Genomic DNA, 24,636 nt, shown 5'->3' with positions numbered 1-24,636 from the left:
CCCTGTGCTGTCTCCTCTGCCCCCCAGCACCCTCCTGTCTCTCACCCAAGCACTGTTTTCTGCACCTCCCACTCTGTGTCTCACCCGTGCACTCTTCTCTGCCCCTACTGCTCTCTCACTCATGCACTCTCTTTCCTGCCCCCATCTCTCACCCGTGCACTCTTCTCTGCCCCTACTGCTCTCTCACTCATGCACTCTCTTCCCTGCCCCCATCTCTCACCCGTGCACTCTTCTCTGCCCCTACTGCTCTCTCACTCATGCACTCTCTTCCCATGCCCCCATCTCTCACCCGTGCACTCTTCTCTGCCCCTACTGCTCTCTCACTCATGCACTCTCTTCCCATGCCCCGTCTCTCACCCGTGCATTCTCTTCTCTTCCCCCCCCGCGTGCTCTCACCTGTGCACTCTTCTCTGCCCCCCCGCGCTCTCCCTCATTCGTGCACTCTTCTCTGCCCCCCCGCGCTCTCCCTCATTCGTGCACTCTCTTCTCTGCCCCCCCGCGCTCTCCCTCATTCGTGCACTCTCTTCTCTGCCCCCCCCGCGCTCTGTCTCTCACCCATGCTGTCTCTTCTCTATGCTGTGATGCAGCATTCTTATAGCCGAGCAATGGAGAGCTCAGTGCTGTTGACCACTGGTGTCAGGTGACATCCCTGCTCCTGAATATATTCAAAAGCCAGGAGCGCGGGAGGCTGCATTCATCACAGAGTAAAGGCCACGTCACACTAAGCAACATCGCTAGCAACATCGCTGCTGAGGCACGACTTTTGTGACATAGCAGCGATGTTGCTAGCGATGTTGCTGTGTGTGACATCCAACAACAACCTGGCCCCTGCTGTGAGGTTGCTGGTTGTTGCTGAATGTCCTGGGCCATTTTTTAGTTGTTGCTCTCCCGCTGTGAAGCACACATCGCTCTGTGTGACAGCGACAGAGCAACAACTAAATGTGCAGGCAGCAGGAGCCGGCTTCTGCGGACGCTGGTAACCACGGTAAACATCGGGTAACCAAGAAGCCCTTACCTTGGTTACCCGATATTTAACTTTGTTACCAGCGTCCGCCGCTCTCACGCTGTCAGTGCCGGCTCCCTGCACACGTAGCCGGAGTACACATCGGTTAATTAACCCTATGTGTACTGTGGCTAGGAGTGCAGGGAACAGGGAAGCTGGCACTGGCAGTGTGAGTGTGGCGGACGCTGGTAACGAAGGTAAATATCGGGTAACCAAGGTAAGGGCTTATTGGTTACCCGATGTTTACCGTGGTTACCAGCGTCCGCAGAAGCCGGCTCCCTGCTGCCTGCACACGTAGCAGAGTACACATCAGGTAATTAACCCGATGTGTACTGTGGCTTGGAGTGCAGGGAGCCAGCGCTAAGCGGTGTGCGCTGGTAACCAAGGTAAATATTGGGTTGGTTACCCGATATTTACCTTAGTTACCAAGCGCAGCATGCTTCCACGCGTTGCTGCTGGCTGGGGGCTGGTCACTGGTGAGATCTGCCTGTGTGATAGATCACCAGCAACCCGTGTAGCGTCGTTTCAGCGATCCCTGCCAGGTCAGGTTGCCGGTGGGATCGGTGGAGCGTCGCTTAGTGTGACGGTACCTTTAGAAGAGAGACAGCGCACGGGGAAGGGGGGGGGGGGTCACAGTTACCCATACATCATAATGAGCTGAGGACACAGTCGGGAAAACAGCACTGACTGTGTCCTAGACAGAGAGGGCAACCCTGTTTGTCCAGGACCCGGACAAATACAGGGCACAAGGAGCGCGGGAGAGTACAGAGTGTGGGGAAGGGGTGGGGAAGGATGAGAGGGGGCGGGGACTCATCGCACTGTCCCTGCTACATGTTGTCGGCTGTGATGCCCGTCTACAAGGCGAGCATCAGCTCCTGCCCCTGTCGACGTGACATCACAGGAAGCAGAAAAATCCCGGCAGGAGCGGTCACATGTGACCGCTCTGAGATGGAGGAGAGGGGCTGACAGCAGGGCAGGTAGGTAGTTACTATCTACGTACCTGCCCCAATGTAGCCCAATAGTGAAATGACAAAAAAAAAAAAAAGTAATATAAGCTGGATAACCCCTTTAATTACAGAAATTTTCTATAGGCGTGGCTGTATTCTGATTGGCCAGAATCATAATAAAAAGTAAGTGCCCATTGAGAAGCTTGACCAGTTGGGTGAAGGGAAAATCTGTACCATTATTACTGGGGGACATAACTTTGAAACAGAGTGGCACAGAAGACAAAAGAAACCCTGTTCCAGAATCAGTGAAGCTGCGCCAAGCGGAGAAAGTACTCAATTTAAATAAAAATCCAGTTAAAGTCCATCTTTATAAGTTATTCCACAACCTTTACACTTCCCAAATCGACAAGATATGAGAGTCAATATTAAATATGGTATCGTACATGCAAGATGACCAAAAAAAATCTTTACGATTCAGCAGTGTGCTAGAAGGAACACTGTGAAAAATTCGTAACGCAAAAATAGAAAGCCTGCTAGCTGGGACTCCTGCTGATCCGGGGAAGGAAAGGATGGAACAAATTAACTATGTAGTAGTTCCCCACACAGCAGGGGGACTGAGCATTGCTATGCAGGGAAATATCACAGCCTAACTGACAGGGGGCTAATCAGCGGGGGTCCAAGCAGTTCCATCTTCATTGATTAGTAAGGGTATATTCCAGCAAAATACCATCATTTACTTTGGTGGCAAAACCCTTTCAAATGGTACCTGTCAAATGGTTTATGCCTCCCACTGTGCAACCACTGACAGTTCTCTTCCTGCAGTGTCCAAACTTGTCCTGATCATCCAGTTTCATTCATGTTCCCACCGCATGCTAATTAGGTCTATACAGTCAAGAAAACGGAGGCACTGTTACTGAGTCACGCCAAGTAGGCCTTCTATAATTTCTCATTACTAAAGGGACTTTCTGGGAGTTTGATATTGACAGCTCATCCTTAGGCCAGGGTCACACTAGCATCGGGTGGATTATCTTAAGGCTGGGGCCACACGGGGACTACTGCGATCCCCTTGCATGACACTCTGCTCTGCTGTACTGCCAGCCCGAGCCGAGTGTCATGCGTGTGTCCTTGCAACTGAGGTCCGTTCGTGCGAGCAGACCTCAGCTACGGGGGGGCGGGCCGGCACTCAGGAGGGGAGGGAGGGATTTCTCTCCCTCTCTTCTGCGTAGCCGACTATTGCCATTCTCGCACTGCACTAGCGGTACACCGGTGTACTGCGAGTACAGTGCGATTTTTCTCTCGCCCCATTCACTTGAATGGGTGCGAGAGAAAGAGTCTCGGCTTACAATCGCAGCATGCTGCGATTGTTTTCTCAGTCCGATTAGGGCTGAGAAAATAATCACCCATGTGTGCTGACACACAGGCTAGAATTGGTCCGAGGGGAATGCGATGTTTTATCGCACTCCACTCGCACTGTTTTTCTCGCCGTGTGGCTTAGGCCTAACACTGAGCATCAGAGTTTGATCAGAGTTTCAGCTTAACCCCTTCACCTCGAGGTGGTTATCAGTTTTTGCTACTCTTCTTCTGAGAGACGTAACTTTATTTTTCCGTCAATCTTGCCATATGAGGGCTTGTTTTTTTGCGGGATGAGCTGTAATTTTAAATTAAACCATAAGTTTTACCATATAGTGTATTGGAATACGGCAAAAAAATTCCAAGTGTGGAAAAATTGAAAAAATAAAGTGCGATTGCATGACTGTTTTTGGGATATTTTATTCACCGAGTTCACTATATGGTAACTCTGATGTCTCGGTGAGATGCCTCAGGTCGGTGCGCATTTGGAGACACCAAACATTTATAGGTTCACTTTTATCTAAGGGGTTAAAAAAAATAAATCAGAAGTTTGTCAAAAAAAAAAAAGGAGGTGCACTTTTTACGTCATTTTCCAAGACCCGTAGAAAAGCATTCTCATTTTTGGAGATATGGGGCTCAGTGACTGCTTATCTTTTGCATCTTGAGATGATGCTTTTAATGGTACAATTGCTAACCAGATGCTACGTGTTGATCGCCTGTTATTGCATTTTGTGCAAAATTTGCAGAGACCATAAAAACGTAATTTGGGCATTTGGAATTTTTTGCCGCTACACCATTTACCGATTAGGTAATTAATTTTATATTTTGATAGCTCAGGCATTTCTGAAAGCAGCAATACCAAATGTCTATTTTTTTAACCCCTTAACTTTCAATGGGGTGAAGGGGGGGGATGATTTGAACTTTTAGGTTTTACCGTATTTTTCGGACTATAAGACGCACCCTGGTTTTAGAGGAGGAAAATAGGAAAAAAAAATTTAAGCAGAAAATGTGGTCATGACACGCTGTTATGGGGCGAGGATCTGCTACTGACACTATTATGGGGGTAATATCCCCAAATTCTCTGCTAAGGTACCCCATCCTGGTATATACCCTCATCCTGCTATATACCGCCATCCTGCTCCTATATATGGCCCCGTGCTCCTATATATGGCCCCGTGCTCCTATATATGGCCCCGTGCTCCTATATATGGCATGTATCCTGTATCACACAAAAAACAATAAACGTTTACACTCACCTTTCCTCGCTCCATGCAGCATCGCTCCTCCCCCTGTCTGTGGCGGCAGCAGCACCGCTTACCTGTGTGGAGCAATCACCGGTCACTTCCGTGCAGCATCACTCGTCCTCCAGTCTGTGGCGGCGGCAGCAGCACCGTTTACCAGCGCGGAGCCATCACCGGTCACTTACGTGCAGCACGCGATCTCCTCCAGTCTGCCGGTCAGCTGACCTGCGTGACTAGCGGCGCACAGCGATGACGTCATCGCTGTGCTCACTGCTTTTTCTACACAGATCAGCTGACCGGCAGACTGGAGGAGATTGCGGTGCTGCATGGAAATGTCCAGTGAGTATGCCGTACTTATTCACTGCCCCCGCGCTGATGATGATGCGCGGGGGGCAGTGAATACAGCCGCACATGATCACTCCAGGCTGTAGATGCCAGGGGTGATCACGGTCGGCTGTTAATTATGCGCGCACCCCCCGCCAATCACCCCGCCCACCTGTCAGTGACAGCTTCAGCGCTGAAAGATGGGTGGGAGGATGGGCGTGCATATGAAATGAGCGGATGCACGTGGTTACAGCAGGCTGCTACAGCCTGCTCGTGCCCCCGATGAACCGCTCCACCGCAGCACCCTCATTCCCAGCCGCAGCCCTATAGTCAGACCATAAAACGCACCCCCAACTTTCCCCAACATTTGGGGGAAAAAAAAGTGCGTCTTATAGTCCGAAAAATACGGTATTTATTTATTTTACTAGCCTTCCAGGGGACTATAAGGATCAGCAGTCTAATCACTCATTCATTTCTCCCTATCAGAGCTGCACATCTCAGATCACCAAAAATGCTTGTCTTCTGCAACAGCTAACTCTCTGCCGGCTGTAACAGGAAATAAGTCACGATAGTGACAGGAGTCATCACATGACCCTGTGCTACCATCTGCTTCCCGTGATCACGTCACGGGGCCTCCGATGGTAGCAGGTAAGTGCAAGTTACCCGCTGTGGGCATTTAAATCATCATGGATCTACCTACGTCTGCAAGGCACGCATCTACTGTACTAATCAGCAGACATGTGCGGGGATCACCACTGATACATCATAGCAGCCAGTGGTGATCACCCCTTCATGATTTACGACGTACTGTTACGTCGTCGGACGTGAAGGGGTTATAGAGGACCAACCACCAGGATTTTCCTTTATAACCTAAAGCCAGTGCTATACTGGTGCTATCATTGCTGATACTAAACATACCTTTAGTTATGAGATCGGATGTATAGTTTCTGAAATACAGACAAGTAAAGTTTGTGAAATGCACTGTTACTTGATAGATAGATGCTGCAGAATTTCTAATAGGTGGGTCGGGTTTTGTTAATTATTCCTGCCCCTGTCTGCCTGCCTGTTCTTCCTATTACAGTGGGAGGAATGACAGGCAGGCAAACTATGCTAGTTCTGGATTACGAGTAGTTTGAGTATAAATATTTCGGCATTAATATAACAGCACAAAGAAACTCTTAGGCCTCTGTTCCACTTGTGTTTTTCACAGACGAGTGCAATCTGATAAAACATCCGACTGCTCTCGCACCAATGCAAAACTACTGGGCACTGTCCATCTGCGGTTGATTTCTCATGCCATATTGGCATGAGAAATGAATAGCAGCATGCTGCGTTTGGCAGCGAGTCTCATCTTACACGCGCTCATAGAAGTCTATGGGAAAAGAAGAAACATCACATTGCACTCGTATGCCATCTGACTGCAGTGCGATGTACATGGACACAGGCCCCGGAGGAGGGAGAAAGTGCTCCCTCCCTCTTTTCCGCAGCTGTGAACCAATCGCAAGATAGCATCACAGTCGCATGACCCTCAGCTCACATTCGCAGCAGAGGGCCATTAGCATATTGCTTACAAAGTTTTGGCATTGGAAGCTACATGCAAGTGGAACCGAGGCCTTACCCCAATCCTTACAAAATGTAAAAATAAAATAGGAGCTTGGTCTAAATTACCATTGTCAGTAGAATAGGGGATAATGCACTACTTTGGAAGTAACCGTGCAATCATACTGGTTGCACTTAGGTTGGGTTGGCATGGTTTTGTAAAAAAAAAAAAAAAAAATAAAAAAAAAAAATACAAAAATAAAAAAGAAATAACTGTTAGGCTATGTGCCCACGCTGTGAAAATTCGCAGAATTTGTTGCAATTTTTTTGCGGAAATTCAGTGGATTTTTCAAAAATCTGCAGTACAGCGAGTCCCCAGCCATTTCTATGGCATTTTGGTTGCTGTGCCCATGCTGCGTTTTTTCCGCAGCGGAAATAATGCGGATTTCCCTGCGGAAAAATCTGCAGCATGTTAATTATTCCTGCAGATTTTTCCACAGGATCCCATACTTACCTGCCTTGATAGCAGACACCGGAGTCACTTCCTCCAGTGCAGAGGAGCGCGGTGGAGCCAGGGGCAGGCAGCAGGAGGTGGTGAGAGGGGCCTGCACGTGCACGAGCTCCGGTCATGTGACAGCCAAAGCAAGTTCAGGCCCACCCACTTTCTCCTGCACAGTGCAGACACGGCCAGAAAGTGAAGTGCTGCGTGATGGAGGTAAGTATGAAGTACCCAATCACTCCAGCACTTGTTCTGCATTGAGGATGCAGTGCCGAAGCCATGGTACTTTATCTTCAATGCTGAATGACCGCAGCATATCCACAGGACATTCCGCAATAAAACCGCAGCACATCCGCAGCATGAAAACAGACAAAGTTGTGCTGCGGATTTCTGGGAGCTCCTGCAGAATGTCCTGTGGATATATCTGCAGGACACTTTCCTCGTGGGCACATAGCCTTAATCTAGGATTTTTTATACATTAGCAGCAGGGCTGTCAAGTCGGAGTCATGGAGTTGGTGTGTCCATTTTGCTGCAGTAAGAATAAAAATGGACAGACTCCAAAAATCTAATATATAAAGATGAATGTGTATGTATGTATGTATGTATGTATGTATGTATGTATGTATGTATGTATGTATGTATGTATGTATGTATAGTCATGGCCAAAAGTTTTGAGAATGCTACAAATATTAATTTTTACAAAGTCTACTGCTTAAGTTTTTCTAATGGTAATTTGCATATACTCCAGAATGTCATAAAGAGTAATCAGCTTAACAGCAATTACTTGTAAAGTCAATATTGGCTAAGAAAATGAACTTTAACCCCCAAAACACATTTCAACATCATTGCATTCCTGCCTTAAAAGGAGCAGCTAACATTGTTTTAGTGATTGTTCCATTAACACAGGTGTGGGTGTTGATGAGGGCAGGGCTGGCGATCAATCAGTCATGATTAAGTAAGAATGACACCACTGGAGACTTTAAAAGGAGGTTGGTGCTTGGTATCATGGTTTCTCTTCACTGAACCATGGTTATCTCTAAAGAAACAAGTGCAGCCATCATTGCTTTGCACAAAAATGGCCTAACAGGGAAAAGTATCGCAGCTACAAAGATTGCACCTCAGTCAACAATCTATCGCATCATCAAGAACTTCAAGGAGAGAGCTTCCATTGTTGCCAAAAAGGCTCCAGGGCGCCAAGAAGGACCAGCAAACGCCAGGACCGTATCTTAAAACGGTTTCAGCTGCGGGATCGGACTACCAGCAGTGCCGAGCTAGCTCAGCAATGGCAGCAGGCTGGTGTGAGTGCTTCTGCACGCACTGTGAGGCGGAGACTGCTTGAGCAAGGCCTGGTTTCAAGGAGGGCAGCAAATAAGCCACTTCTCTCCAGAAAAAACATCAGGGACTGACTGATATTCTGCAAAAGGTACAGGAAGTGGACTGCTGAGGACTGGGGTAAAGTCATTTTCTCAGATGAATCCCCTTTTCGATTGTTTGGGACATCTGGAAAACAGCTTATTAGGAGAAGAAGAGGTGAGCACTACCACCAGTCTTGTCTCATGCCAACTGTTAAGCATCCTGAAACGATTCATGTGTGGGGTTGCTTCTCAGCCAAGGGAATCGGCTCACTCACAGTCTTGCCTAAAAACACAGCCATGAATAAAGAATGGTACCAGAATGTCCTCCAAGAGCAACTTCTCCCAACTGTCCAAGAGCAGTTTGGCGCCCAACAATGCCTTTTCCAGCATGATGGAGCACCTTGCCATAAAGCAAAGATGATCTCTAAATGGCTCATGGAACAAAACATAGAGATTTTGGGTCCATGGCCTGGAAACTCCCCAGATCTTAATCCCATTGAGAACTTGTGGGCAATCATCAAGAGACGGGTGGACAAACAAAAACCAACAAATTCTGGCAAAATGCAAGCATTGCTTATGCAAGAATGGACAGCTATCAGTCAGGATTTGGTTCAGAAGTTGATTGAGAGCAAGCCAGGGAGAATTGCAGAGGTCCTGAAGAAGGGTCAACACTGCAAATATAACCTTTTGGTACTCATAATATGATTGCAACTATATTTCTGTATGTGATGTAAACATCAGACAAACACAATTAAAAACCAGAGGGCAACAGATCATGTGAAAATATAATTTTGGTGTCATTCTCAAAACTTTTGGCCATGACTGTATGTATGTATGTCCGGGATTGGCATCTTCACCGTCGCAGCTACAGCCACAAAATTTTGCACACTCACACTTCTGGACCCCGAGAGCGTCATAGGCTATGTTTTGAGGCGAAATTTTAACCCCGCGCTTTGCAGTTATTCGCCAAAAAACCTGCCTCCATTAAAGCAAATGGAGCTGTTAGCCACAGTGCAGCCAGAACTTCAGAAGAATGCGCAGCCACGCCCTTATATGTAATGTTGGCGTGTCACAATGCAGACAGGGTAAGAGACAGGGTAAGAGACAGGGTAAGAGACAGGGTAAGAGACAGGGTAAGAGACAGGGTAAGAGACAGGGTAAGAGACAGGGTAAGAGACAGGGTAAGAGACAGGGTAAGAGACAGGGTAAGAGACAGGGTAAGAGACAGGGTAAGAGACAGGGTAAGAGACAGGGTAAGAGACAGGGTAAGAGACAGGGTAAGAGACAGGGTAAGAGACAGGGTAAGAGACAGGGTAAGAGACAGGGTAAGAGACAGGGTAAGAGACAGGGTAAGAGACAGGGTAAGAGACAGGGTAAGAGAGACAGACAAAGACATGTAAAGAGACAAAGAGACAGACACAGGGAAAGAGACAGACAGGGAAAGTGACAGATCGACAGACAGGGAAAGAGATTCAGACAGATGGAGAAAGAGACAAAGACAGTCAGAGACAGACAGGGAAAGAGACAGACAGACAAAGAGATTGAGAGATTTGTTAACAACAGTTATTAACCCGGGCTACAGCCACAAAATTTTGCACACTCACACGTCTGGACCCCGGAAGCGTCATAGGCTATGTTTTGAGGGGAAATTTTAACCCCACACTTTACAGTTATTCGCCAAAAAACCTGACTCCATTAAAGCGAATGGAGCTGGGAGCCACAGTGCAGTCAGAACTTCAGAAGAATGCGAAGCCACGCCCTTATATGGAATGTTGGCGTCACAATACAGCGAGAGAGCGAGAGAGCGAGAGAGCGAGAAAAAGACAGACACACACAAAGAGAGAGAGAGAGACACAGGGAAAGAGAGACACAGACAAAGAGAGAGAGACGGGGAAAGAGACAGACACAGACAAAGGGAGAAGCACAGAGGGAAAGAAGCAAACAGGGAAAGAAACAATCAGGGAAAGTGACAGATAGATAGACAGACAGGGAAAGAGATTGAGACAGACGGAGAAACAGTCAGAGACAAACAGGGAAAGAGACAGACAAAGAGACAGAGAGAGAGACAGAGATATATAAAGAGGGGGAGACAGACATTATAATTACATTTCTATCCATTTGATTTGTGATTTTTGTGTGCTGAATACATTTTTGTTAATTCATTCTATTTTAACAGCAGTTATTAACCCGGGCAAAGCCGGTTACTACAGCTAGTATATAATAAATTGGGTACAGTGGTTCAATGCAGAATGTCATAAATATTTTTTCATAAGAATTTAGGAAAGTTATGAGAATGTCCTACAAAAGTCTATTCTATTCCCGATTAAAGAATCTAGGCCTTTAGTGAAGATTAATCTGTGCTGCACTTCAGCTACATAATATAAGTAGTGAAGCTCCTCATCTACAGAAAACGATAGAAACACACTGGGAAAGAAGGAACGCCTGCACTCATCTCAGAACTGCTAGAACAGGTTCTTGCTATTGTAACTGACAATGCTTCAAACATGACAAGTACAATTAAAATGATGAATAAAAATAATGAAAATGAACAGCAGCTACAAGAAAACTTCAGATTCAGTAGGTTCGAGATGGAGCCACAGTCCTGTTCCTGCAACTGAGGAACAAACAGATTACTACAGAAGAACAGCAAAATGATACTAGACATAGATGATCGTGTTGAAGCTGCTTCTGCTTTTCTCTCCTATTCAACACGTGCCCTACGTTGTGCACATGCTGGAGCCGGCATTAAGAGATACCCTGCAAGAGGGACATGCTGGAAATCTGGTTATTGCTGCCAGAACCCCAAAAATTGATTCCATCTTGAAGAGACGTGCTGGAAAAGAGGCAATTGTCGATCAAGCCACTCGGTGGGGCAGCACTTATTTAATGACTGGGCGATTGAAACCCTTTCTTATAGACATGGCCAACCCTCAGGTAACAGTAAATGAAGGTCAATGTACAGGGGTGGCTGAATTGAAGGAATTGCTTCATCACCCATTTACACTGACAAAAAAAAAAAATAGGCTGAGAATTTAAAGCGGGCTTTACACGCAACGACATCGCTAACAAAATGTCGTTGGGGTCACGGAATTTGTGACGCAGATCCAGCCTTGTTAGCAACGTCTTTGCATGTGACACCGCAGGAACGACCAGTAACGATCAAAAATACCATATCGTTGATCGTTGGCCAGTCGTTCCTATCCCGATTATCGTTGCTGTTGCAGGTACGATGTTGTTCGTCGTTCCTGCGGCAGCACACATCGCTATGTGTGACACCGCAGGAACGAGGAACAACATTGTACCTGTGGCCTCACGCAATGAGGAAGGAAGGAGGTGGGCGGGATATTCGTCCCGCTCATCTCCGCTTCTATTGGGTGGCTGCTTAGTGACGCCGCTGTGACGCCGCACAAACCACCCCCTTAGAAAGGAGGCGGTTCGCCGGCCACAGCGACGTCGCTAGGCAGATATGTGTGACGGGTGGAAGCGATGTTGTGCGCCACGGGCAGCGATTTGCCCGTGACGCACAACAGATGGGGGTAGGTACGCTCGCTAGCGATATCAATAGCGATATCGCTGTATGTAAAGCCCGCTTAACTCCTGGCATTTTTAAAAAAGAGTGGAAGAACTTGCTATTTTACCTGTCCCATAGAGGCAGTTTAATTGCAGATGGCATTGCTGCTTCAATGAAATGGAGAGACACCGCTATTGTAAAATAAAATTCTTCTGGCAGCTGTTTATGTGGACCCAAGTCTTCGTATATTGCGGGATGATCAACAGTTTACTAAAGGAAACAAAGCTCTGACAGAGGTAGCAGTTAAAATGAACAGCCACATGACTGCCAAGAGCAAGATGAAGTGTGTCATCCAGGGCTACTGCTGCCATATCTTCAACCTCATCATAGGAGTTTATGTTTGAAAAGTATTTGGATGGCATGGAGCAGGCAAAGTGTTGCCGCATGGAAAATGATCCCACTCCCATAGCATAGCAAACAGACTGACCAAATTTCAGTAACATTTTTCACTTGCTCTCAATGAAGTAGAAAAGTTCAACCGTTCATCAAAACTGACTGTGCATGAGGCAATTCCTTTATACCCGGAAATTGTTAGACATGTTGCCCATTTGGTCACCGCTTTGCCACAAACCTAAGTTAGTGTAGAGAGGCTGTTCTCTAGCCTTAAAATTATTAGAACAGATTTGAGGTCATTATGAAGGAGGATCTGATGGAGGCAATACTATTTCTCAGAACAAATTCATAGACTGCACAAATATTATTCAGTATGTTTTAGTTGACAATTGTTTTTTTCTCCCCACTTACTGCATACTGTACTACATATTTACAATTTATTAACGTTTTTGTGTTCTAAATTTGTATTCCAACAAATATATTTTATGTTCTATCAAAACAGCTTGAAGCCTGATGTTACTATTTTACTACAGTAAATGTATCACTTAATCATGAGCCATGCATGAGGGAGTTTGAGTCATGGAAATTAAGAAGTCGGGGGTTTGTCTTACCAACTCCATAGCCCTGATTAGCAGTGATACAGCCCCTTAAGATTAAACTCTTCAGCAATTTTTATACACCTTACTACAGAAGGTTATTACTTTATCCCCCCCCCCCCTCCATCATGACCTCGCATATACACCACTGTAAACAGTATATTCTGAGATGGAACATTGGAAAGAGACCAACTGAGAAAGATATCAATTATAGCAACGTTGAACTAAGGGGAAGGATACCTACATCTACTGAAACTGATTAGGTACACGTATGGTTGTATCTAGAATGGAATTGCTAAGAGGACATATGTACTGCAAGATGGAGCAGTGTATACAGTGGGCTGTGAGGAGTGATGTTCTGCATGATGGGGCTGTGTATAGGAGGTTGAAAGGAATGATTTACTGCAGGATGGGTTTGTGTATTGAGGGGCACAGAAAAGCGAGTTACTGATTAAACAGCTACCGGTCCAGACCGAACCTCTGCAAACCTTTTACCTGCCGACATCCCTGGTTCCTCTTTTGATTAGCAGGTCTGGAGCAATGCAGGCCAACTAATCAAAGGAGGACCCTGGGATGACGACATGAATTTCACAAGGCTCTGGTCCAGTACCAAAGGCTACTGAAGTGGCCACTGGATAAGGGTTTTGTGAATCATTTAGCTGAACTTTATTAGGGCCAGTGATGTCTTTTTACATGGGACTGTGTGCTGAAGAGGTTGAAGCGAGAGGAGTGATGTTATTAATATGGGATTGTATGTTGGTTTTGGATGAAGAAAGGGTATGTATAGTGTTTACAAGAGACTAAGTTAGAGGGGGCTGAAAGTTGTAAAGTTATGTTAAATACATGGAACAGTATGTTGGAGGGAGCGGAAAGTCGATGAGTGATGTACTTAATGCTGGAGGAGTCTGTAGGAAGAGTAAGATGTGTTCACATGAAACTATGTTGAAGGGGCTTGAAACATGGGGAGTGAAGTGTTTTTCCAAAGGGACTATATGTTGGAGAGGGCTGGATGTCATTCCTTTAATCAGCTGACTAATTACATAGCTTATAGAGAGTACTATATGCACCGAATACATGCATCTCCATACAGCAATTGTTTTAGCCATCCACTACAGAAATGACTAGAATGGATATGCTGTATGGGGGATATCATTAGACACTATATCATAACCATACACACAGCAACTCTATTCTAGTCATTCCTTTAGTGAGCCAAGTTACTTTATGGATAACATCTATATAGACACTACAGCGTGCACAGAAATCAGGAACCTTCATACAAGATCTCCATTTTAACTGTCTCACTACTGTAATTACAAGACTGAAGTCACTGTATTGAGGATGTTCTTACAGACACTAGTGTGTGCACAGAAATCATCAACCTTCATGCAGCAATCTCATCATTTGTGTAGTGAGTAGTGATGGGCGAACCTGGACTGTAAAATTCGGGATCTGTGCCAGATAGCTAGTATCCGTACACCGACCTGGATACAGTGCTCACCTCCGTGTAGCTAATTTGGAGTCGGCCACCTACGTAATTAAAACAAGTGTGTGTGTGTGTGTGTGTGTGTGTGTGTGTGTATGTGTAATATAATTTTATATATATATATATATATATATATATATATATATATATATATATATATATATATATATATATATATATATATATATATATATATATATATATATATATATATATATATAAAGAAAAAAAATCGCGAATAAAGCATGAGCATTATACTTACCGAGCCTCTCGTGCAGCTGGAGCACTACCACACCTCCACCCCGTGCGACTGCTTGGAATCACACACACTGACCACGTGCTTATCTTGGATGTGTATTAAAATAAGAGGGACCCCCATTTGGCTTTTTTAAAAATTATTTAAATAAAGAAAACGGTCCTCCCCAATTTTGATAGTCAGCTATGATAAAGCTGACAGCTGGTTTTCTCAGGCTGGGGAGACCCATGGTTGTTGCCCCCCCAGCCTAAAAATAGCAGACAATCCCGGCACTTTACCTGGTCCATCCCGATTGCCCTGGTGCGGTGGCAATCAGGGTAATATAAGGGGTTAATGACAGCTCACAGCTGCCACTAAGCTGTAGATTAGTAATAGGAGATGTCTATGAGACACTCCATTACTTATCCTGTAAATGAAAAATAAACAGCAAAAAAATCTTTTAATTTGAAATATAATACAGAAAAACCCATCCTCTTTCATCTCTTTATTTACCCCAAACACCCAGTTCCGATGTAATCCACACGGGGTCCCACAACAATGCCAGCTCTACTACATACTAAAGTCACAGCGCGAGCACAGAACACGTCTGCACCCTGTGGCTTCAGGAAGAGACTGACTGAGCCGCAGCTGTAAGCGGTGACGTCGCTCAGTTTATCTGCGGTCACAGCTGGAGGTTCCCACGGTACTCCACCTGTGCCCGCAGGTAAACTGACCTCATGTGACGTCACTGAACTCCGTGACCTCACCTGAGGTGAACTGAGATCACAGACCTGCACCTCCTGGCAGAAAACCACTTTTTATTTGCAAAGAGATGCAGATTTGGCGCTGAAATTTATAAACCATATTCCTGCACCAAATCAGCATCTTCTGGCAAAAAAACACATGGAAACATGTTGTGGTTTTAATTTAATGTGGTATTGATGAGATTTTTTTGCCAGAAGATGCAAATCTGGCGGAAGAATATGGTGTATAAGTTTCAGCACCAAATCTGCATCTCTTGGCAAAAAAAAACAAAAACAAAACACAAAAACCTATTTTGACGCAATTTGGGTTTGGTTTTCTGTGAGGAGATGCAAACTTGGTGCTGAATTGTCTACACCAGATTTCTGCACCAAATTTGCATCTCCTGGCATAAAACCGCACTGTGTTTTCATGCGCTTTTTTTGCCAGAAGATGCAGATTTGGTGCAGGAATATGGTGTTATAAATTTCAGCACCAAATCTGCACCTCTTGGCAAAAAGAACCCCCGCGGTTTTCTTCCAGGAGTTCCAGGTCTGAACTCCGTTCACCTGAGGTGAGGTCACCAAAGATCAGTTTACCTGTGGTCACACGTGGGGTACCGTGGGAACCTCCAGCTGTGACCGCAGATAAACTGAGTGCCGTCACCGCTCACAGCTGCCTGAAGCCACAGAGTGTGAACATGTTCTGTGCCCGTGCACTGTGACTTCAGTATCTATCAGAAATGGAATAATCGTGGGACCTTGTGTGGTTTACATTGGAATTGGGAGTTTGGGTGTTAATAAAGTGGTGAATGAGGGTTTTTTTGTATTGTATTTCAAATAAAGGATTTTTTTGGTGTTTGTCTTTATTTCTTTTCACTTAGTAATGAGGGGGGGGGGTGTCTTGTAGATGCCTCACATTACTAGTCTAGGGCTTAGTGGCATCTGTGAGCTGTCATTAACCCATTATATTACCCCGGCACCAGGGCAATCAGGATGAGCCAGGTAAATGCTGGGATTGTTGCATCTAATGGATGCGACCATTCTGGGCAACTGCAGGTTACTAATTTTAGGCGGGAAGGTGCCAAATAAGCATGGCTCTCCTGAGCCTGAGAATACCAGCCCCCAGCTGTCTGCTTTATCATGGCTGGGCATCAAGTTTGAGGGGGGGGGTGGGGGGTGGGGGGGGGGGGGGGAGGTCACACCACGGCAGTTTAAAAATTGCTTAAATATTTTTTTCCTCACAAAAGCTGCATGGTGTCCCTCTTATTTTGATACATTGCCAAGATAAGTGCACGGCTTGGGGCTCTAGCCTGTAGCTGTATACTTTAACTGTGCTGGGTATCAGAAAATGGGAAGACTCTAAGCAGATTTAAATATTTATTTTTACACCACTATAGAGAAGCAGACTGCATGTGTGATTCCAAGAAATCACGCACGCTGTAAGTGCTCATTCACATGACTGTTCCATTTGTCCTGGTCAGTTCCTGTTTTTTTTTGCGGACCCACTGACAGGACCATCTATTCAATGTCTATTGTGTAGGATCGGATGGCACATGGAAGCACTCCCGTGTGTATCCGATCCTACAAAAAAAAAAAAAAAACACATCGGATGCTGTATGTCCGTTCCGTTATTATGGAACATGTCCTATTCTGTTCCGTAATAACGGACAGTGACTCCATATAAGTCAATGGGTCCGCAAAATCCCCAGAAGCACTTCCGTGTGACTTCCGTCGGGTGCCCCTGCAGTCTGTGTCCCGCGCCAGCCCCGCGGCTGCCCACACTGCAGTGTGTTACCAGCTGCCCCCACTGTCAGTAGCTGCGGGGATGATGAGTGTTGCCGTCAGGAGGTTCGTGAAGTTCATTACCTGCGGTGATGAATTCCTGCACTCCTGACATCAGCGCTTGTCACTGACTTCTATGCTGCCGCGTTCTCAGATCAACTCTCACGGGCGGCCTGAGACTGACTAGTGGTGACATCACGGGCCCTCCCAATACTTGTGAACACAGCGGTCATTAAACTCAGTGACGAGCGCTGACGTCAGGAGTGCAGAGGCTCCTATCACCACAGGTAATGTACCTAGCTAACCTCCTGAAGTCAGCGCTGGTCATGCCCTGCAGTGACCTGGGCTGACCTATTGATGTTCGCTCAGGTCATTGCACTGCTCTCCAGGGCCAATGGGGAACATTCTGTTCTTCATTGACTGGGACAGAGAGTATGGATCGCCGTGGGACCCCCTTATTAGATTACACCAGACCTGGATATGTTTTTTCTTTCCAGTAAATTGGTGAAAGAGTGAATGTTTTGGGGAGTATTTTTTCCAAATAAAAATGTGTTTGTCTATTTTTTTTTTTTATTACTAACTGGGTTTGTGATGTCGGGTATCTGAGACGCTGTGACATCACAACCTCTGGGCTTGATGCCAGGTGACATTACACATCTGGTATCCACCCCATATATTACCCCATTTGCCACCACACCAGGGCAACGGGTTGAACCGGGTTAACTTCCGGGACTGTCGCATCTAATGGGTGTGGCAATTCCAGCCGGCAGCAGGCTGATATATTTAGGGGGGGGGGGGGTGTTGGGGGCTCCCAATAACGTGGTTCTCCCCAGCCTGAGAATACCAACCAGCAGCTGTGAGGCTTTATCTTGGCTGGTATAAAAATTGGGGCGGGGGGAAGAACGACTGCACACTGTTTTCCTTAATTATTTATAGTACTGTACGATATAGACCCGTCCACCGGCGGCTGTGATTGGTTACAGTCCGACAGCTGTCACTCAGCGTGGGGGCACATCTGACTGTAACCAATCACAGAGGAAGAGGGGTGAATATGTATGAGCCTAATGAGTGGCCCGCTTGGGAAGATCAAAGAGCTGCCGTGGGAGCAGTCTGACAACCATGACGGTGATCGGTGAGTATGTAGCGCTTGCTCCTACCCCTTTGCCCCAGATTCTGTTCCCCATAGACTTTATATGGGGACCAGCATCTGGCCAGATACCTTGGACTGCATGAATCTCTCCTTCACACAGATGCCACACGACCGTATATGGAATGGGACGAATGCGGTTGTTACAAGGATGCATCCGTGAAAAAACAGGACAGTTTTTTGAGGACCGCCAAAACGGAACGTTCATGTGAATGTAGCCTAACACAGGGTGGGGTTGTGGTCTGACTGCAACTAGAGACACCAGCACTGCTGGCAAAAGCAATGACTAGGTCTGAGAATCCCCGGTAGTATTACCGCCAGCGAGAGACGCGGTAAGTAGAACAATCCTGCTGTATTCCCCCTAGACCTTTCTACCACCATTTTAAAGCACAATATTCAGATCCCCCTAGACTGACTCCTCCTGACGAAGCCTTCCGGTGAAACGTGCGTTGAGACCCCGCCCCACACCTGGTCTGCCTGATCTTTTTTCTGCGCTTATATCATGTGTCAAGGTATTGTGTTTTGTTGCTCTTTTGCTGCCCTCCTGGGGAAAAATCTGTAGGGAGACACAGACACAATTCTGTTGTCATATACTACTTTTCCTGTTGCAGCTACGTTTATTGCATGCCCATTGTATATTCACACATACTTTGTTAGCAGGTGTTACTGCCATCTTCTGGCCTTTCCAGGTATTTTTGTGAGTTATGTTTCTGAGCAAGGGTTTTTCCATCTTTCCTTGCTACCACTGTGCACTTGTTTTATCACTTTTGTACCAAAAAATTATATTTGTATTTGACTATACATCGCTCTTGATCCTGTTGTTGTGTGTGTACCCGTGGTATTGATTCTATATCACATCTCTACAGGGTGTCACAACCGTTAGGTTTTTTTAGACTTACACGTGGATTGGCATTCAGGCAGATATTCAAGAATAATTCCGGTCCCGAATTGTGTTTTGTTTTTTTTTTAAATCCAGATGGACCCGCTGATCCCGAATATCTGCGGGTTTGCCCATCACTTGTAGTAAGAAAGCAAGAATGGACGCTCATAGATTTAGACAGTCGCACAGCACTACGGCCTTCATTCATCAACACTGGCATTTTGCATGTAATTCCTGATGAAGGCTCTGCTGAACTAAGTTGTGTCAAGAGCAGAATCGTTAAGTGTAAAAAAGAATGAAAAAAAAAAATATATAAATTTACATTTCGGATGTTTATTCTATTAACAATAATTAAGAATATATGTGTGTACATACCATTAATTCATCCCTAACACAATAGGCCAGTACTAATAACACCACTCCAGGGAGCGCAGACTCCAGGGAGCGCAGGCTCACGCCCCCCCCACCCCCCAACCACTCCAGGGAGCGCAGGCTCACGCCCCCCCCCCCCCAACCACTCCAGGGAGCGCAGGCTCACGCCCCCCCCCCCAACCACTCCAGGGAGCGCAGGCTCACGCCCCCCCCCCCAACCACTCCAGGGAGCGCAGGCTCACGCCCCCCCCCCCAACCACTCCAGGGAGCGCAGGCTCACGCCCCCCCCCCCAACCACTCCAGGGAGCACAGGCTCACGCCCCCCCCCAACCACTCCAGGGAGCGCAGGCTCACGCCCCCCCCCCCAACCACTCCAGGGAGCGCAGGCTCACGCCCCCCCCCCCAACCACTCCAGGGAGCGCAGGCTCACACCCACCCCAACCACTCCAGGGAGCGCAGGCTCACACCCACCCCAACCACTCCAGGGAGCGCAGGCTCACACCCACCCCCACCACTCCAGGGAGCGCAGGCTCACACCCACCCCAACCACTCCAGGGAGCGCAGGCTTCACACCCACCCCAACCACTCCAGGGAGCGCAGGCTCACGCCCACCCCAACCACTCCAGGGAGCGCAGGCTCACGCCCACCCCAACCACTCCAGGGAGCGCAGTCTCACACTCCCCACCACTCCAGGGAGCGCAGGCTCACACTCCCCACCACTCCAGGGAGCGCAGGCTCACACTCCCACCACTCCAGGGAGCGCAGGCTCACACCCACCCCAACCACTCCAGGGAGCGCAGGCTCACGCCCCCCCCCCCCCAACCACTCCAGGGAGCACAGGCTCACGCCCCCCCCCCCCCCAACCACTCCAGGGAGCGCAGGCTCACACCCACCCCAACCACTCCAGGGAGCGCAGGCTCACACCCACCCCAACCACTCCAGGGAGCGCAGGCTCACACCCACCCCAACCACTCCAGGGAGCGCAGGCTCACACCCACCCCAACCACTCCAGGGAGCGCAGGCTCACACCCACCCCAACCACTCCAGGGAGCGCAGGCTCACACCACCCCAACCACTCCAGGGAGCGCAGGCTCACACCCACCCCAACCACTCCAGGGAGCGCAGGCTCACACCCACCCCAACCACTCCAGGGAGCGCAGGCTCACACTCCCCACCACTCCAGGGAGCGCAGGCTCACACTCCCCACCACTCCAGGGAGCGCAGGCTCACACACCCACCCCCAACCACTCCAGGGAGCGCAGGCTCACACCCACCCCAACCACTCCAGGGAGCGCAGGCTCACAACCCACCCCAACCACTCCAGGGAGCGCAGGCTCACACCCCACCCCAACCACTCCAGGAGCACAGGCTCACGCCCCCACCCCCAACCACTCCAGCGAGCACAGGCTCACGCCCCCCCCCCCCAACCACTCCAGGGAGCGCAGGCTCACACCCACCCCAACCACTCCAGGGAGCGCAGGCTCACACCCACCCCAACCACTCCAGGGAGCGCAGGCTCACACCCACCCCAACCACTCCAGGGAGCGCAGGCTCACACCCACCCCAACCACTCCAGGGAGCGCAGGCTCACACCACCCAACCACTCCAGGGAGCGCAGGCTCACACCCACCCAACCACTCCAGGGAGCGCAGGCTCACACCCACCCCAACCACTCCAGGGAGCGCAGGCTCACACTCCCCACCACTCCAGGGAGCGCAGGCTCACACTCCCCACCACTCCAGGGAGCGCAGGCTCACACTCCCCCACCACTCCAGGGAGCGCAGGCTCACACTCCCCACCACTCCAGGGAGCGCAAGTCTCACACGTCCCACCACTCCAGGGAGCGCAGGGCTCACACTCCCCACCACTCCAGGGAGCGCAGGCTCACACCCACCCCAACCACTCCAGGGAGCGCAGTCTCACACTCCCCACCACTCCAGGAGCGCAGGCTCACACTCCCCACCACTCCAGGGAGCGCCAGGCTCACACCAGCTCCAGCCTCTTCTGCAGGGAAGCATCTAAAATGGAGTTTCTATCAGCAGCTCCTGTAATCCAGCTCTCCACAGAGCTGTGCAGCCTGGCGTTTGTCAGTCCTAGACGCCACCACACTCTACATTGACAGAAACACGTCCGTGCTACTCACCGACCATGGGCGCCGCCATCTTGCCCTGTGCGACTCTAGATGACGTACGTCGCGTCTTCAGTCAGGTGACTCCACGAAGAACCAATCAGTTACAAAGAGAAGTCGCCATAGAACAATGCGGGTGATGACGACAAGTGTGTATACTGCGCTGCAACACGAAATATCAAGTGTGTGTGAAGAGACGGCTGGGCGGGAACGAGAGTTACTGCCGGACCGGCGCCATTTTCTGTTCTGCTCATGCGCACAAGCCGCGGTCCTCTGACCTTGCGCAGTGATATGTCACTGTGTCTCCTCTGAGCTATATGGGAAGGTGCATAGTATGGAATGTCATGAGTGATGGCGGCAATATGAAGCCTGGGCACTAGGTGGCGATCTTCTCTGAGATGTCTAGTATAAAGCCTGGTATCTGAGTGGCCTCCCAGATGCCTGGACATACAAGCTGTGATCCCTCCTGTGACATTACATAACACTTCACTCCTTCCCACAGAGGCCAGTTTTTGTTCTTTGCACTTTCACTTTATCCTCCTTGTCTTATTTATTTACCGTCAATATAGCTGTTTGTTTTCTGCAGGACGAGTTATAGTTTAGAAGACACCATTTGCAATTTTTGAAGAATAATTACAGAATAATAATAATATCTGACATACTGAACTGCGGCATATTCTCAGGCCACGTCATTACTACAGCCACACTCGTTTACCATTCTGAAACACCATGATGTAGGAACACAGAGCCAGATCACAGCGATGTGTCACTTAATGGGCTGAGTTTTCCTGTTTCAATACAATCAGTTTTTTTATTAGTAGAGATTATCATTACCGGACACCTTGACACATGCAGGGTAGTCCAACCACGGCTCAGCAGTGCTTAGCAGCTCCGTCTCACTATACAATGTACACAGAAAGCCGTGTTGTGGCCAGGCTGATACACAGATCAACAGTTGAGTTCCGTTCAATCTGCAGCAGGGAAAACTGTGACTATCATAACCATTGCACCCAGTAAACCAAGCTATCACTTCATCAGGTTTTTTGTTCCTACCTATTTTTTTTGGGACCTCAGCACATTTCAGGTGACTTTAAGAGGCCTATGTGACAGAAAATGCCCTCAAAGTGACACCATTTTACAAACTGCACCTCCTCAAAGTGCTCAAAACCACATTCAAGACATTTATTAACCCTTTAGGTGGCTCGCAGAAACTAAAGCAATGTGGAAGGAAAAAATAAAAATGTTACTTTTCTCACAAAAATATGGCTTACACCCCAAATGTTTTATGCAGTTGCAAAATTCACCGTGTACACGGCAACAATCCTCTGACCCACCTGGATACGGCAAAGCTCGGTGCGGTAGAATAACGCTCGGTGGCAAGACTGGCGAACTACGACTTCATCATCAAATACAGAGCTGGTCGCAAGAATGCCAACACGGATGCGTTTGTCCAGGATGCCTCACCTGTCTGATGAAGGGGTAGAGGGAGTGGAGGGCTCACATATACATCACAGGAGGGGGTGGAAGGTTCACATATCACAGGAGGGGTGGAGGACCCGCAAATACATCACAGGAGGGGGTGGAGGTCTCACATATACATCACAGGAGGAGGTGGAGGGCTCACATATACATCACATGAGGGGGTGGACGGCTCACATATACATCACAGGAGGGGGTGGAGGGCTCACATATACATCACAGGAGGAGGTGGAGGGCTCACATATACATCACATGAGGGGGTGGACGGCTCACATATACATCACAGGAGGGGGTGGAGGGCTCACATATACATCACAGGAGGGGGAGGAGGGCTCACATATATGTGGCACCCTGGACTAGCCAGGTCATCACAGGTACTGCAACACACACCCCACCCGAGACAGGCACATCAGCCAGACACAAAATCCTTGTTGCCTCCCTCCAGGGGCTGATGTCCACACCAGGTGGGGTGGAGCCAGGCGGGTTGGCCCCACCCAACTGAGGAGTTCACAGTCCTGGAGGCGGGAAAAGGAAGTGAGTTCAGGGGAGTTGAGTGAGGGAAGTGCAAGTGAGAGGAGTGAAGTGTTAGTGGAGGAGCAAACTGACCGTGCCGGGTGTGTGGCCCGGGCACTGAGAGCAAGGTTGGCAGACAGTGGTGCCGTCTGCAGGAGAGGTGAGTCAATGCGGAACCGTAGGACCGGGAATGGGCGGTGGCTCGCCGGTACCGAACCGGGGAGCGAAGTGAGGCCAGCACACACAGGCAGGGCCTTGCGGACCCCGACCAGGCTTGGAGTCGCCATTAGAGGTCAAATCGTCAGTGACCGGAACCCCAGGGGTTTCCTAACAGCCAAGACCCGATTGAAGGCAACCGTCCGACCAGCAAAAGGAAATACAGCTACAGCCACAGCTTGAGTTCCAAGGGCCAGAGCCTGCAGGCAAAAGGGCTCCTCCGGCACATATATACGCTGAGGAGCGGGTTACCGGTGGGAATCCATCGGGACCAAACATACACAGAGGTGCAGGGAAAGGCAGCCACCACCAACCGTCGGGAGAAGCCACAGCAGCGGCTGCGGGACCCGTCCATCCAGCCGTTTGGTTTACCAGAGACTTTGCGTACATTTGTGGCTGAGTGAGTACTACGTGCCATCCGCACCGCGCTGCGCAGTCCAGGCGACCCTGCTCCTTGCCAACCCTGCCTCCCCGTCACCTCACCGGGCCCCAGGACCACCAACCCCCTACCCACGGAGGGGAGAACAACATCCCAGCTGCTCCCTGCCATCGCTCCCGGGATCCCCGTCACTAGCAGCGGTGGTGCCCAACCTCACCACAACCCGTGGGTGGTGTCACGACCAAATCCCCAAACCAAACTACCCCCTTTCACTCACGGGCGAGGAGCGCCGCTCGAGTCCAGGATTCGGCCCACCGCTCGATCCACCGAGCAGCCATCGCAGCAGCGCAGACCCGAGCGTTAGCGAGCGCAGCGGCGATCCCTCCGCCCGCGACAACTTGGCGTCACGAACAGGATCTTACCGTTCTACCGGCTGGTAGGAGGTGCGCCGTGTGTTCCCCCGCCGGGCAGTGTCCGGCCGAAAAATTTCAGAGTCCGCCATCTTGGTCGCGAAGATT

At 48.7% G+C, this 24,636-nt stretch overlaps 1 protein-coding gene across 1 annotated transcript in view; it reads right to left on the bottom strand.

The window, feature by feature from the left end:
• The window catches only part of MRPL52 (mitochondrial ribosomal protein L52), a 41,237-nt gene extending 19,472 nt beyond the window's left edge, over positions 1 to 21,765 (bottom strand). Inside the window, exon 1 of the mRNA XM_075340875.1 lies at positions 21,547 to 21,765. Coding sequence (XP_075196990.1) covers positions 21,547 to 21,565 — 19 coding nt within the window. The 5' untranslated portion in view covers positions 21,566 to 21,765. The remainder of the gene's footprint in view (positions 1 to 21,546) is intronic.
• Positions 21,766 to 24,636: the final 2,871 nt, after the last annotated feature.

The sequence above is a fragment of the Anomaloglossus baeobatrachus genome, chromosome 1 (genome assembly GCF_048569485.1).
Source record: "Anomaloglossus baeobatrachus isolate aAnoBae1 chromosome 1, aAnoBae1.hap1, whole genome shotgun sequence".
In the NCBI taxonomy this organism is placed as follows: domain Eukaryota; kingdom Metazoa; phylum Chordata; class Amphibia; order Anura; family Aromobatidae; genus Anomaloglossus; species Anomaloglossus baeobatrachus.
The sequence above is the reverse complement of the archived record's forward strand: the minus strand, read 5'-3'. Positions and strand labels throughout refer to the sequence as shown.